At 37.5% G+C, this 16,404-nt stretch overlaps 1 protein-coding gene across 2 annotated transcripts in view; it reads left to right on the top strand.

Annotated features, from left to right (window-relative positions):
• The window catches only part of FBXW7 (F-box and WD repeat domain containing 7), a 177,246-nt gene that overhangs the window by 75,341 nt on the left and 85,501 nt on the right, over positions 1-16,404 (top strand). For both annotated transcript variants that reach the window (XM_066548185.1, XM_066548186.1), the window contains exon 2: positions 1,970-2,527. In XM_066548185.1, coding sequence (XP_066404282.1) covers positions 2,039-2,527 — 489 coding nt within the window. In that variant the 5' untranslated portion in view covers positions 1,970-2,038. The remainder of the gene's footprint in view (positions 1-1,969; positions 2,528-16,404) is intronic.

The following is a 16,404-nucleotide window of genomic DNA, read 5'->3' as shown; positions in this document are numbered from 1 at the left end:
TTCTCTTAGAGTGCACTCTTTGTGGCATCTTTCTTAAATGCTCCTTACTGTACACAGAAAAATAAACACATTTGCTTTTGCTACCACTTGAATATGAAAACACAGACATTAGCTTCTGGTTTGGGTCACATGCACCCAAGTGTCCTAAAGCTTTTTTCCCATGGAAAAATCAAGAGTCAGCACAGTGTCTGCTTCCTTCCTTTAAATGTGTGGTGCTTAATTGTCTTTTAGTGTTAGCGTCTCATTCACTGGTCAGAACTTAATGGGTACTTTCTTTGAACACATATTTCAGTGACTGATCTTGTAAGGCTTTATTTGGAGGAATCATCACCTAGGTAGATATGTGGAAATGTGAGAACCCTGTCTTTGGGATGTAAGTAGTGTTTCCCTGAGGAAGAAAGGTGCAGAGAAGTGCAGAATCCCAGCTATGAATCCTCCTCAGAGAAAGAGTGCAAAAACACCTGTAAATGTGTTTCTGTGCCTTTTATGGTACAACACACTGAAAATTACAGAACAGCTATGGTTTCTGGTACTTTGCTCCCTACTAACCAATAAGGTGAATGCAAATGTCATGGAGCAAAGTTGGGCTTTATATGTTCCCTGTCCCTCATACAAGGCCCTAGTTTTTTTGTAAAAACAACCAACCAACCAACCAGCTATAAGAGATAGGTGAGTTAAAAAAAAGGAGGGGGTGATGGTGGTGGTGGTTCAGATATTATCATCCTGTGTGGAAGTACTCATGGAGACATCCTTTACTGCTCCTACTCCAAGGAGGCTCAGAAGTTGTGCTCCCATGCAGAATTTGTGGTGTTGTGCTTTCTGAATCTCTCTCTCACCGTGTGGCCTGCTGAATGTGTGGGGTGGGCTGTGGGCTCCCAAGGACAGTGGCTCTGTACACAAGAACACAGCTGATTTCTCTCTGCACACACTTTCATGTACTGCTTTCAGAGTGAGTCTGACTGCTTGTTGAGTTGTGGCTGAATTCATCTACTCAACACATTGCTTGAATCTAGGGAAACCAGAGTCTGGATCTACCAGCCTCAAAGGCTGTATATCTGGAAATCTGATACCAAATTTAATAATGAATTAGTCTGTGTTATAGCCCCCTGTTCTTATATATTGCTTGGAGGCACATGGGTAGCTGAATGCATGAATAATTTGGAAATTGCATTAGTATTTTTCAATGTCTATTGAAATGCACCTAGTTTTGGTCTTTTTTAACATCTCACAGATTCATTTAACAATTATTGTAGCTTCTTAGACTTCGGAGAACTTTACTACTCCTTCAAAAATCCCCATAACTACCATCAAGCCATTTTTTTTCCAGGTGAGATAGGTGCCATTTCTGGGCCACACAGGTAGCCTAGTGTTGTCTGCTTTTGACCACTGGGCATCTCTCTGGTCAACGTAAGACTTGGCAGTGATAAGGCTGTATTCTAAAATGGGTGTTCTCTTCTTTATTAATCTAAAAGGAAATTAGAATAAAAAGAAATGAAACTTTCAATTATATCTGAAAAATATGCTGCTCTTAATGCATAAGACCAAAAGCAGTTTGTTTTCTTGAATAATATACAAGTCTGTAATCAAATGAGAGGGAAAAGAAATGCCATTTGAAATGATCTGTGTACAATTTTTTGCAAGTAATATTGCATACTTGTATCTTCTGTTAACATGAATGTTAATGGTTCTTACGGATTCTCTAGAAGGGCAACTAGTTCTTCTGAATTTTGCTGAATCTGGTGCTTAAAGAGATTATGATCGGACTGTTTGACAGAACAAGTAATTCTCTTGCTAGAAAGCTGCCTGAAGAACTTTTTTTTTTCTAGTAGTGTGTCAAGTAGAAATTATTCCTTGTTTCCTGGAAGTTTTTTAGTTGCCAAGAATAAAACAACTAAATAGATTTTTACTGCTTTATCTAATAAAAAAAAAGTAACATTTGTAATTTCCCACTTTTTCTTTATCTCCTTAGAATGTGAAAGCATTTGCATCTTCAGATAGCCTAGCCAAGGTCCAAGAAGTAGCAAGCTGGCTTTTGGAAATGAATCAGGAACTGCTCTCTGTGGGCAGCAAGAGGCGACGAACTGGTGGATCTCTTCGAGGTAATGCTTCCTCAAGCCAAGTAGATGAGGAGCAGATGAATCGGGTGGTAGAAGAGGAGGAGCAGCAGCAAAGACGACAACAAGAGGAGCAGCACATTGGGAGGAATGGGGAGATAGGAGCAGAAGAACCTGGATTTGATGACAGGCATGAGTCTCAGCAGGAGCAGTTAGAAGAAAACAATAATAGACTTATTACAGTGGATGAGGATTCTACTTGTAACCAAGAGGAAGATGATGATGAGCATGCTGGTGACCAAGAGGAGGAGGTGGAAGAGGAGGAGGAAATGGACCAGGACAGTGATGATTTTGATCAGTCTGATGACAGCAGTAGAGAAGATGAACATGCTAACAGTAATAGTGTCACAAATTCCAATAGCCTCATGGACTTGCCCATTCACCAGTCATCGCCATTCTACGTGAAGACAAAGGTGAGAAGCTACATTTTTTTGTGCTCTTAATCCTCACTAACTTTGGATTTTGGAAAAAATGGCACATCTAGCATAACCTAGAGTTTTACAATGAAGCAAACAATTTATTTTGTAAGGAGCAGTGACGGATTTGTGCAGTCCATAAAAATCATGCTGTTTTAGCTGTTAATAATAAAAATATTTGCATGCATTTGACATGAGTAAATACCCCTATATAATTTAAGGGATAGCATTCTGATGACTATGGTCAAAATACCAAGATGTTCCTATATAAATATTTTTACGTAAGACCCTCCTGGAGTTATTTATGCTATTTTCCTTCTCCAAGTGGGCTAGAAGGGAAGGTAAGCAATTGTACATGTGTTGTGTTCTCATGCAGGATCTGGTTCATTTAGGTGCAAACACTGTAATGAAAAAGTAGGGTGGAATATTATAGAAACATGAAGTTCTTCCTGCTGGCCTGCTGAGTTCCTTGACAAAATACAGGTTAAAAAAAGTGTGATAGCCAGTCATTCAGTTAGGAAGTCATTACATAATGTCTTGTTGCATCCTGCTTGTGAGGACCTTGAACCTGTGTGCTGGTTGTTGAAAACTTCAGATTTGCAATGAGAATCTGGAAATTAATCTTCATATTTTTATTTCTATTTATATCACTTAACATTTTAGATTAAAAATAAGTTACTGCGGTATTGGTTGCAGTGCACATTTGTAGTTCACTGTATTTTCCAAGTTCTTTGGGAAGGAGAAATTCCATTAACTCCTAGGAGCAGCAAAATAATGAAAGCAGTGATATTGACTAGTAAGAAAGAGGAGCAGACCAGTGTTCTTCTGGGAGAATGTTCTTTCTAAGTCTATGGACTGATTTATTTTTCTTACTCATTAATTGTTAATAGAACACCTAGCTTCCTCTCACCTTTCAAAACACAAAACCTCCTCAAACTTTCAAATTTTACTTAAAAAATAATTAAAACCTGTTGTAAAATAAAACCACAAAAAAGTCAGTTAACATAAGTTAGCAGGTTGACTATGAGCATAAATGTATAGAGATGGATAATCAGTCTTCAAGATGCACCTGAACAGGTAAATAGGGTGAATATTTGCTTCTGGAATCTACAGCAATGTTTTTGTTAATAACAATAGTTTGAAATTCACTTCCATGTTTAAAGTATCTCAGCTAATATATTTGATTTTTGAAAAGTTGTAATGTTTTCACATATGGTTTTTGTATAATTTTATATTTATAATTCTACTCTTCAGGGTGCTGAAGTATATGCTTTCTAATTTGGAGTGAAATACTGTCATATTTCATATAATTGAATTGGATTTTACTACTGAAATCCTTGGTTTCATTTCAACACATTGGTTTTCCTGTATTTAGTATATTTTACTGGGTATCATATAGCAAATTGCATCCAGCATGGACAATAATTAATGTAGGAAATTATTATGCTCAAAATTATGTTTTTAAGTCTCTGAATTGGAAACTTGCTGAAGTGCTTCATGAGTAACTATACTCAAATTATGTACAGACAGAGCAGAGCATAATTTTCAGTGGTGGCCAGTTCTGAAGCGTTTTTTATTGATTTCAGTAATGAATGTAGCATTTTCTTTCTTTTCTTGAGGCATATTTGACATGAACTGAAACAAGCCAGTTTAGCCTGAAGGAAGATGTCTGAAAGATCTTTGTACTTATCCAAAATTTCTGTGTGGACTGATAGTTGCTCTGCCTATTGGATGCAGGGCTGGTGATTTTTGTCTGTGCTCTGCCCCCAGGCTGTGCTTCTGCAAGAATTGTTGGGCAGCCAGGTAGCAAACCATATTTGGGATTTTTTTCATGGTGCAACTCTGTTTTAGGAAGTTCCAACTTTAGGAAGTATCAGAAAAGTTAGAAAGCTGCTTGAGGTGGCACTGCTCAGCATGATGGTTACACAGTAGAACCGATAACATGCAACATTAATGTTACCAATTCATTAATAAACCAATATTTAACCAGAGGAGCACATTTTGTGTTACAAAGTGTTGGGGAAATACATCTGTGAGAGCATGAATGAATTACCAGAGTAAAAATAAGCATGACTAATTAATATGCAGCTTTTGAGAAGAAAAGGGAATGTTAGCAGACTCATTAGCTATATTTACAAGTGATTTCTGCTTCTACCTGTTGAGGATAAAGTCATCCTAGGAGACTTGAACTTGGTGGATTTATTTTTAGCTTTTCAGACATGTTTCTCAGTGTTTGTAGTCAATTACAGTTCTCATAACTCTGGCTGAATTACCTTGCTGTGTGCTGTACTCTGTGAAACTTGCTCTGTGGCAGCATTACAGGCAGTGATGGCTGAATGCCCTACTGCCTGTCTGTGTGTCAGATGTAAACCTGGCTCCTCAGAAGCATTCCTGATGCAACACACTTTGTTCTGCTTGTACATATGGCAGCACACTTTCACCACTACCAAATAACAAGAGATAATAGTGAGTCTGAACAAAATAGCAACTGCTACTACTGTAGGTGTTGTACAACTCATCTTAGTTTTTTTTATATCTCTGTTCTTTGTCCTTTTTCTTCCTTTCCTCATAAACTACTGCATAAAGTCTTTCTCTAATCTGATTCTTTTTCTGTTTGTTGACCTTCAGAATCCTGTGTGGCTAAGGAAGGAAATGTCATATTTCCCCCATAACATCACCGTGTACCCTGCTTGAGTTTGCTGCTTGTCACCTTAGTAGCAGCAAGCATGCTGTGTTCTAATAGATATATATAAAATATATGAAAATGTTTGCCTCATACTACTGCTCTGTGCAAATAACTGATAATTGCTGCCATAATGTTGTGAAAATGTTATGAGTAAAGGGCATGGGCTCTTAAAAGGAGAAGGCTGGTGGTTCAGGAAGGATTTCATTGCATTTACCAGCACCACACAGGAATCCAGAAGGATCCTTGTGGTTACCTTCCATGATTTCCTGCATAAAATAGGCTGCTCTGTGTTGACTTCTGTGCAAGCTAAAGCTTAGTTTTTGAAAAATGTCACTGTTTGAAAACAGGAAACTGTGCAGCAAGGCAAATCTCTCTCAAGCCTAGTTTAATAGTTTGTTAGTTATCATCAGTGTTTAAACTTCTCCACCTTTACTCTGCCTTCTTCCTGTTGTATGAATTTTTCTGTTACAATTTCGTTTTATTTTCATGTTGTATTGAGGAGCTGTTTAACAAATGGGGCTTTTTTCTCCCTGTATGTTAAGCAATCAAGTTCCTCCCTAAAAGATATCTTAAATGTAAATAATAAGGACAATGTGTCCATTGGGCATATTTTTCTATTTTTTGTTCTTGTTATGATACTTCTCTGAGCACTCTGGTGTTGGAACATTTCTCTTCAATCACAGATGTCTTTATATCTTGATCAACAATCTGGATGAGGGGATCCAGTGCACCCTCAGTCAGTTTGCAGGTGACATCAAGTTGGTTGGGAGTGTTGCTCTGCTGGAAGGTAGGAAGGCTCCACAGAGGGATCTGCACAGGCTGAATTGATGGGCCAAGGCCAACTGTGTGAGGCTCAACAAGAGCAGGCCAGATTCTGCTCTTGGCTCACATCAGCCACATAACAGTGCTACAGGCTTGGGCAGAGTGGCTGGAAAGCTGCACAGCAGAAAAGGACCTGGGGGTGCTGCTGGAGAGCAGCTGAACATGAGCCAGCTGTGCCCAGGCGGCCAAGAAGGCCAATGGATCCTGGCCTGGATCAGCAATGGTGTGGCCAGCAGGACCAGGGCAGGGATTGTCCCCCTGTGCTCAGCACTGGTGAGGCCACAGCTCAAAGCTGTGTCCAGTTCTGGGCCCCTCACTACAGGAAGAACACTGAGGGGCTGGAGCATGTCCAGAGAAGGGAAATGGACCTGGGGAAGGGTCTGGAGCACAGGTCCTGTGAGGAGCAGCTGGGGGAGCTGGGGGTGTTTAGCCCAGAGGAGTCTCAGGAGAGACCTTATCACTCTCTACAAATACCTGAAAGGAGGGTGTAGCCAGCTGATGGTTGGCCTCTTCTTCCAGGTAACAAGTGATAAAACAAGAGCAATTGGCCTGAAGTTGCACTAGGGGAGATTTAGATTGCATATTAGGATACACTCCGTGCAGGAAAAGGGTTGTCAAACACTGGAACAGGCTCCTCTGGGAGGAGGTTGAGTTAACATCCTTGGAGGTATTTAAAAGACATGTAGATGTAGCACTTAGGGACATAGTTTAGTGTTTGACTTGTAGCAGTATTAGATTAATGGTTGGATTTGATGATCTTAAGAGACCTTTTCCAACCCAAATGATTCTATGATATCAGAACTGCAATTAAAACAAAGTAGCAGCTGTGCCAAGGACAGCTAAAATTTGTTTATGTGATATATTTACCTATTGATATATCAAATAACTCCATGCATTGGGATTTCATGTTCAACTGATTTGTCTAATATGATGCAACCCTTTTTCAGAGAGCTTTCTGTTCTGTAAGGTTGGCCTGTGTCCTTTGTACCTACAGAACTAATGCTCAGTTGTATTAAAGTGACCAGAGTTTTCTCACATGTCAGGCCCTTTACTGTTTGTTAATTTTTGCTCCAGTTGATCTGTGTCTTGTCAAATGTTTCTGTAACTGTTTTAAAAATACTAAATAGCACAAGAGAGCTAAGTAAATATATACAGCAGTCTGACAAAAACATGTTCTTGATGCCGATTTTTCACTGATTGCACTGTATTTGTGGCATCCATTTCCAGTGCTCTGTGATGACTTTGTATTAATTGAGTTCTATTGGGTAACAACCACAGCCTAAGCAAACAAGTACTCTTGCATCCCATATTTCATAGCAACTGCACTTAAATGCTTTTATCCCTCTACATGTGGGATTCTCTTGCAATGCAAGGACAAAAATGTATTACTGGCAGTTGCCATCACTGTGAAATCGCTCATGTAAATTATCATTCTTGCTTACTTGAGATTTAAATTGTCTACCTGTGCTCATACTCTTGAAATTGTAGTACTAGCAGATGTATCATGCCAGCAATATTTTATGTTTATCAGAATTGGTGTTTATGACAGAGGTGATACCAGCATGATTTTGTGGAAGAAAATGTCATCAATGCTATAATCCTATTTTATTACAGGCACTGTTATTTTCTCTTGTACTGACACCTGGGTTTCACCACAGGGTTATTTAGGTTGTACTCTGTTTACTTTTCCAATTTTTTTCCCTGTAAATCTATAGGTTTATTTAGTATTTCTGAAATATTTTGATTGTTCTGATTCTTAAAAACATTTAGATCATAATAGGTTCAATCTTTTACTTGTTTCAGGTTTTTTTTTGTCTTTGTTTACATAACTGTTATGTATGTATAACTGTTATGTAACTCACAGTTTCATAGTTTTAAAATATTAATTATTTCAATATACTTAAATATTTTGTTTTTAATTGATGTTTTTTGTTCCCATTAAGATGAGTTGTTTTTCTTGAACTGCTGCAAGCTTTTTATATTTACAGGAGCATTGTCTTCTTGATTATCTTAGAAATTATTTCTAAACAGCTGCAGTAATTTACAGGTTCATTCATCTCTGGTTTGAGTTTGATGGGAATTGATTTGTGGGGAAAAAAGTCATGATCACTTGTATGCCATCTCCTACGAATCAAACTTTGTTCAATTAGCTTTTATTTATCTAAAATTCAACATTACATAATACTTTTAACATTAAATGTCTCTAATGTTGAAGCCACCTCAGTTAGGAAATAAACACTTGAAAAAAAACTAAACACATGAATTCATGAAAAGCATTAGCTGCATTATTTCCAGCAAATATTGTCACAGATTTCTATGGTGTAGGCAAAATAGCCACTTGATATCAGACTAACAGGAGTGAAATGTATTATGTAAGGACCTGAATTTTAAGATCCAAGTGAGCAGGTGGAGCAGGGAGATTCTTAGCTGGTGCATAGCCATTTTCTTGCTCAAGGTTTCAGAAAACACTTTTGTCTGCTCTGCTTGTCTGGAGGGATTTCTGAATGAGTGTTGGAGCCCATTTATGTGAGATGCTTTATCCTTCTGGGCAACAGGCACTGTTCAACAAGAATCTTTGTAATTTACTTAAACATTTATTTTGTTTTCTTCTGTTGAGGCCGTTGTAAAGCCTAGCAAATTAGGTTATATGAATGTGAAATATTATTTCTGTGTTAACTATTTGGATTGTGATGGTGACTTCTTATAAGGGGTCAGGCATTCGTGTGTTCAGAACCCTCCAATAACTTCACAAATTAGTCTCCTCTTCAGATGCAGGTTTGCTTGCTGCAGAATTGTGGGTTGTGATTGTTGTGTTGGTTAGTAGAGCTTCCAAGGAAACAGAAAACAGATTAGCTAAAATGAAAACTTTCTGTATAGTTGCATCTACAACCACAAAAAACACTTTGATACCCTTTCAGAAGCAGTCATATTTTAGCATTTGCTTCATTACTAAAGGTAATAAGATTTTTTTAAATGGATACATTTAATACATAACATATATTACAAACAACAGTGGTAAAGGCTGAGAAGGAGTTTAATTTTCATGTGAATCCAGGGTGCTTTGATTGCAGTATCCTCTACCATACTTTATACCATACTATCCATTTGGCTGTAAGTCACAAGTATTGTGTAAGTGTTGGCGCTGTTCGGGAGTGCCTCTTCTTGATTGTTTATTGACATGGGACAGTGGAGGGAGGGAAGATACAGCAGATGAGCTGGATTGACTTGGGTGGAGCTGGAAAAAGATGTACCACAGGAAAACCTGGCCCTTGGAGCTTAAATACCTATCTCTTCAGTTCTGAACTAAATCTAAAGCCCTGCTCTTTATGTGTAAAGAGCTTTCAGCTCTTAAATAGTGCAGGCTGCGACAGTTTTTTGCTGCAAGGTGCCTGGTCTAAGCTTGTATGTAGAGCCACACAGATAAGAAGGGTTTATTTTTTCAGGGGTTTTGGCTTTGGGTGGAAAGACAGCATGAATTTTTTAAACTGAGGAAACCTAAGATTGCACTGGGCACTCTGTGCAAATGTGAAGTGAAAAGGACTCCTGTGAAAGTCTGCAGTTACTGTCAGAATTACTGATAGGCTAAAAGCAGGATAGGAGAATAAGGAGGAATCAAAGATGATTACAGAAAGCTTATCCTTGGGAGCAGAGGGTTTTTTTGTGTGTACAGGCAGTACATGGAATTAGGAAGAAGTTGCAGTGTGTGTAGGTGGAGGGTGGTTTGTGTGTGTTAATCATTTTTCTCCCTCTCTGAGCAGCAGAGGGGGCTGCTATTGCTTTGCTGCAGCCCTCCCTATGCAGACTTGTACAGTGTTCCTTTGCAAAGGTTTTCCTTGCTCCTGCAGCTAAAAGCCTAAAGCATTTTTTTAAGTGTAGGGAATAAATGTAACTGGAGCAGAAGGACTCAGTATTTTTTATTTGTCAAGGAATATGTTTCCAGTATAGGAAATATTGTAGGAATGTTTCCTTTAAAAGAACAAGTATTAAACTTACTTTCAGATGGCTTATGTGATGAGAATGCAATGTATAGTTCTCTGCTCTGAGTACACAGGAGAAAGAGAAAAAACTCCATACTACAAAAAGAGATTGATTTTTTTACCTATTGGTTTTTCAAGGATCACATGCAAGGTATGTAGATTCTTCATGCCTTTCGCTTGATGCTTTAAAGGGTTTTAAACTAAGTTATAACTTGCCTAAAGCTGTGGCAGAAAGGCTACACATTCATTGATTGTTGAAAAAAGGCAACAAAAAAGCACTGACTGAAAAAAGTTTTTTTTTTCTCTCTTGCTTTTTCTGAAGATTGTATTTTTTAATTGAGGAGGATCTTGTCAAGGCATACAAATGATTTAAGGGGAGATGTTCAGGTACTGGGGCCAGATTCTTCAGTAGTGCCCAGTGGCAGGATAAGGGGCAATGAGCACAAACAGAAACATAGGAAGTTACATCTGAAAATGAGGAAAAACTTTCCTTTGAGGCTGACAACACTGGAACAGGCTGTCAAAAGAGCCTGAGGAGTCTCTTTCTATGGAAATACTTAAAACTTGCCTGGGCATGATCCTGTGCAACCTGTACCAGATGAACCTGCTTTAGCAGAGAATTGGACTGGATGATGTCCAGGGGTCCCTTCCAATGATTCTGTGATTATAACTGCCAGTCAGAATTGCTTTTGCACTACCATGACAGTTTAGTTATGGTCAAGCAAGTTTTGTTGTTTTAAAATATATTTACTTTTTACTTTTCTGATACAGAACCTTGTTTTTTGTATTGGGTGGTAATAACTAGAAATATTCATACTTGGAGATTAATATAAACAAACACTTCTAACCTTTGATTTCTTTCTAATTTATATACCCCACAGTTTAGTGCTAATCATTCCACACATGCAGGATCATTTGAAAAGGTTGCACAACTGTCATTAGATGTAGTTTGTTAAATACATTAAAGCATCCATGGAAGGAATGCAGATTCTTTGTTTCTCTGTAGATAGGAAGTCACTTCTCCAACTTTGCTAACCTCAGCATGCTTTTCTACAAATACCAGTGTTTTGTTTGAAAAGTACTTTTTACTTCCTGTGCTTTTACTCAGCTGTGTTAATTTATGATTTCATTTGCTGCTTAAGGCTTCTAGAAGTTTAGGTATACTTTTTGAAGTAGAATTTTCCTACACCTTCACTTGTACATAAAACTAATGTGTCACATAATTGCTGCCCGGGTAATTTTTCCTACTCTGTAAGTGGAGCATGAAGTTTGCTTATAGATATGTGGGCTATGTCTGTAGTAATGTGGTTATTACTAAGGGTTTATACTTGAATTGTCCTTGGAATTGTCCTTTGGTTGCTTGGCTTAGGCACTGCTCCCTAAAGGTAAATATTGGGGAGGTACTTGCATATGTTACTCAAACTTCCATATCAGTTTATTTTATGTTGAATAAATTAAATTGATGCCTTCAGGATAACTACCTGAAGCAGCACCTTGTTGTTCAATGCTTTTTCATAGACTTTGAAATCAATGTTGGTTCAGCTACCATGTGGTTTCTGCTCTGCATGTTTGCTGTCAAAATGAAAATGAGAAATGAGCTTTTTTTTTTCAAAGGGAAGAAATAAAAAAATGCGCCATAGTACTATTTCACCTCACCAATTATATGACAACAATATTATGAAGTAGAAATAATGCAAATATGCTTCAGAATCCTTTCAGTATGCTTACTCTGTTTGGGATATATGACTTGTCTAACAAATACATTTGGGAGCTCTGCCCCACTTAAATATGCCATTTGTTCCTTTTGTTGTTCTTGACTATGTGGCACATGCTATTGCCTGATGTGATTGTTAGCCCAAATATTTCCAGTCTGTAGTGATACAGCTGTATTTTCTTGAGCATTTATCAGTGGATGCTGTTGCCCTGTCAGTTTTAAGCTGCTTCTCCTTTTCAAAGTTAACTGAAGTTGGTATTACTAGTTATAAAACTTAATGCAAATGATGAATCAAAGTGTGGAGAAAGTAAAACTTTTGCTGGTGAGTTAGTTATGATTAGTAAACTTCTTGCATTTGCTGATGTTTGTACTTATAAAATCATGGGATCTGAAATTAGCTTAGGGAGCTGGAGGACTAGAAATTGATCTGAATACCAAAACTAAGTTTAACACCTGCTGCAGGACTAACATTTTTTCCTGGTATGTTTCTCACTCAGAGCTATTTTGCAGATTAAGTATGTCCTTTATTTCTCTAGGAGACTTTTCATTATCTCCAGAACATGTGGCTATTCAGCCAACTGTGCACAGTGAAGGAATTTACATACCTGTATAAATTCTTGAGTATAAGGAGAGAAACTAGACAATGTCAATTTCTCTGCTAGTTTAATGATTTCTGAACAGGCAGAACGCTTAAAAACAAAATTTCCAAGCTGTCTCAGCTAATCTTTGAACAGACAGCATCTAATGTCCATCCACAAGGGCTGATTTTTGACATATGAACTGTTCTTCTTTGCTAGTGCCTGGTGTCTGATCTGTGCATGCAGCTGTGCTTGTGTAGTAATGATATACTGTGCATTTTGTGTAACTTACTGATGAGCTGTTATGTTTTGTTTATGTGAATGTTTTACAGCTTGGTTTATTGGTGAAATTTCTGTTATAAAAATCCCTGTAAAACCTAGAACAGGTGTTTCTATAAATGGTTTTGTTCTGTCACAAGCATCTTCTCCCTTTTTTTTTCCATAGTGTGGTTAATGAAGATGCTGTCTAAACTTCATGCAGAAGTTGTGAGATTTCTGCCTGTTTTCTCCTGGCCAAACAAGTTCAGGAATTCACCAAATTATTATAAAATGTGTTTATTTTAAAAATCTTCATGTGCCTTCACTTTGTATGGTACAACTTTTGATGTACTATTACATACAGTTAAGTGGTATTGAGATTTTAAAGGAGGAAATAATTAGTTCTAGTGGATAGATGGGTATCTTGATAATAATCAGTGAAATACAAGTGGAAAGCATTGCTGTTGGGCATCTTTTCTTCTGTCTTATTTCTTCTTTTCACTCTTCTTGCTAATTTTAAATTTTGTTTCTTTAGTTGGTAACAAGAATTGGGAAGAGGGAGAGGATCTGAGAAGGACACAATTACTAAAGTGCAGAGATTTCTATTGCAAATCAAGGTGGTCCAAACTAACTATATCTTTGTAAAACCTGGCTTTTTAAAATCTTTGTTCTTATTAAAAGGTGATGTTTTCTACTGACTTTTCTACCTGACCATATATTGCATAATGTGAAAGGAGTGAATTGGGAATTTTAGTAATACTCAGTGTAATTCAGTCTTGGAAGACACTGGCTATACTTTTCAGCTGTGTCATGACATATTACTCATTTAATGCTTATAAAATTTTAATACATTTGCTCAGTCCCTGGCCCCTCTGTGAAGTTGAAAATGTACTTATCGCCATCATGGATTGCCAGCAGGGATAAATTCCACCTAATTCATCATCAGAAGTCATCACTACTTTCAAGTAAAGTATTAGCAACATTTCCTGTAAGTGCAAATCTCATTCTTACCCAGTCAATGTTTCAAAGTGGGCAGGAGAATTTTGCTCTTCTCATTTAACTTATGGAGTGTCCCTTAAGGATGGCAGCTACTGTGATCATTATTAGCCCAAAGATATTGAGTACTAAAGAAAAAATAATTAAAGGCAACAAATAATAAACACTCCTTTTGCCAATCTCATAATTCCTTCAGTTGTGTTGACCTTGGTCAGATTTTCTAAAACATGGAGAAAATATCTATTTTAATTAAAATGAATATATAAAAATAAAACAAAGAAAGTAGAAGTGACACAGCTAAATGGAAGAAATCAGACCAAAAATCATTCAATATGGATCAGTTCTTCTTGCCAAATGTAATAATGTTGTCCCTCAACTTTTAAGCTGGACTTCATTCACAGCAAGGACACTTTCTGTTGGTACTCAGAGGCACTCTCCCTTCTGCACAAATTTTGACTTTGGTGTAAACCACTACTATTCTATGCCTTAGAGCAAGTGTGCTGCAGGTATTCCCTTGTATGTGTTTTGGAGGACAGGCTCTGGACAGACTCTGACTCTTCCCACACTGTGCCAATCAGAATTTCTTGGCAGGGTTTAGTATCAGAATGCCAGTAAGCTCAGGGCTGGATTTGGCCAACCATACCAATCAAGAATGCCAGCCCTTCTGCATACTACCTGCTTTTTTTCTGTGCTCTAAGCATTCTTTACTTCACATATCTTGAGCTTTATAAATAGCCTCACACCCCTTTCCAGTATGCTGTTACCAGCTGAAAAGGATTATGTAGCTTAATTTGATGCTATCAAATGAATGCCATTGTAACAATCAGTTGCTGCATTTGTTAGATTTATGTGTATTTATGTGTATTTTACAATGCTGGTAAGAAAAATAGTCTTGTCTCCAAAGAGGCCTTGAGAACAATTTTGTTCCAAGCTTACAAACTGTAATACTTTGCACTGTTTAACCTTTTATTTTGGCAGTCGTGAGTGTAGCTAATCCGTAGAGTGTTGTCGGGAATTTTATTTAATGCTGAATGAACAGTGTTGGGATAGAATTCTGCTACAGAAGAAAAAAAAATTGTGTAAGGTGGTGAAAATATTTTTGATGCCTTTTTGATATTTTTTGGGGATTTTTCTTGCTCCCATTTAATAGAGAGAAAGAAAGGTCTAAGTCCAAACCTCATTTTTGTCAGTGCTTTTTGTACATTATTCAGAAACTGATAAACATGTTTTAGGTATTTTGGTACTGCTTTGTGCATTTTTGTGTCTGTAGGTATATAAGTAGAGAATTTCTCATTTAAAGTGTTGCATTTTACATGGAAGGGTGATATAATGATAAGAAAAGCTGAATTTTGCAGTATGGAAAATAATTTTTCAGCTTCCTATCTTTCCTTTTCATAAACGCAGCTTCCTTAGTAAAAAAACACCTGCTTTCCCTTCCCCCAGCTTCTCCTCAGCTGGGAATTTGACTTGCATTTTAATCCAGTGTTAAATATTGCATGACTTCTCTACCTGTTGCAGTTCTCAATTCTTGTCTCAGCTTTATTTAAAGGTGCAAAACCAGCATAAAAAAGTGGTCAGCAAATAAATTCCTGCATAGCAGCTGTAGAAATTCTTTTTAACAGCTGTTGCAACACTGACTAGACTAAAGAGTTAAACTTGCTTATCCAACAAATCATATTATAGCCAATGAGAACTGGGCAGACATTTCTGGAATATTTATAAAATGCAAGATGATGCAGCTGGATTTCTGTTGCATACCTGAAATGTTTTCTGAAATATTCACTGGAGAAATGAAGACACATGCCTTAAAGGTAGTTTAATAAAAGGGACAGTAACAACAAGACACCATAGTGTGGTAAATACAGTCATAAAATTAGGGCACTTGTAGAGTAAAGCCAGATAATAGAGGCCTCCAGTGTAAAATGGTTATGTAAGGTGGGCATTATTTAGATGCTCATGGTAAGTTGGGCATTATTTTATTTAGATGCTCATGATTAACTATTTTTTTAATGTTATGACAACATCATTAGTATTGATATATATAGTCTCATCAATATGCATTTTACTAGACAGTCTTATGTTTTTTTCATAAACACTCCATGAGACCTGACAAAAAATTACCTGCTGTGAATGCAAATGTGCTCTATTGTGTAGTACTGTCCTGATTGAGGGCACATCCTGCACCTATAGCTGCATGTACCTGCAAGTTCCCCTCCCCTTCTTTTGAGATGGAATTCTGCTCTTGTTGAGATGTCTGGGAAGCTGTAATTTTTTTGGGACCAGTGTCACATGCTAAGGGATGCATGGACAAAGGAGGGGTGATCTAACAGCTCGTTCTTGCCCAAAGGTAGAGGTCTTGACTGCTCTCCACTTCTAAACACTGTTTGTCTCTTCATGCATCTGGCTGCTTTGAGAGCTGTTTACAGTTGTTAATCTAGTGGAAAAATGACTTAGCAACAGCAAAAGTTGAGAATTTTCAGGTTTCCTACTTACTGGAGTTATTTCAGAGCTCACAAGCCTGACAAATTTTACCAGTTTGTTGAAGAGTTTATTGAAAAACTGGCCAAAGATAGAAGGGGGGAAGTGCTAGTATTGTCCTTTTCCCTTCTAGAGTCTCCATTGCATGTTTTTGTTTCCTTTCAGCTGTAAAGAGGATCATCTGTGGGATTGAACAGATCTAGTAGAGATCTTATTTTGTTACAGGGTGACATTCATTCAAACTCACTTGAATTGGTGTTTCCAATTAGAAACTGAGAGTAGTGAATCCTTGCTATTGGTTAGTCTGACCTGCTGCTGGGCTCCCCGTACATAAGTATTTAAATCCAGTAGGTCAAATTTGAGTC

This window comes from Molothrus aeneus, chromosome 4, assembly GCF_037042795.1.
Source record: "Molothrus aeneus isolate 106 chromosome 4, BPBGC_Maene_1.0, whole genome shotgun sequence".
NCBI classification, from domain to species: domain Eukaryota; kingdom Metazoa; phylum Chordata; class Aves; order Passeriformes; family Icteridae; genus Molothrus; species Molothrus aeneus.
Note: the sequence above shows the minus strand (reverse complement) of the source record. Positions and strands in the feature narration are given on the sequence as shown.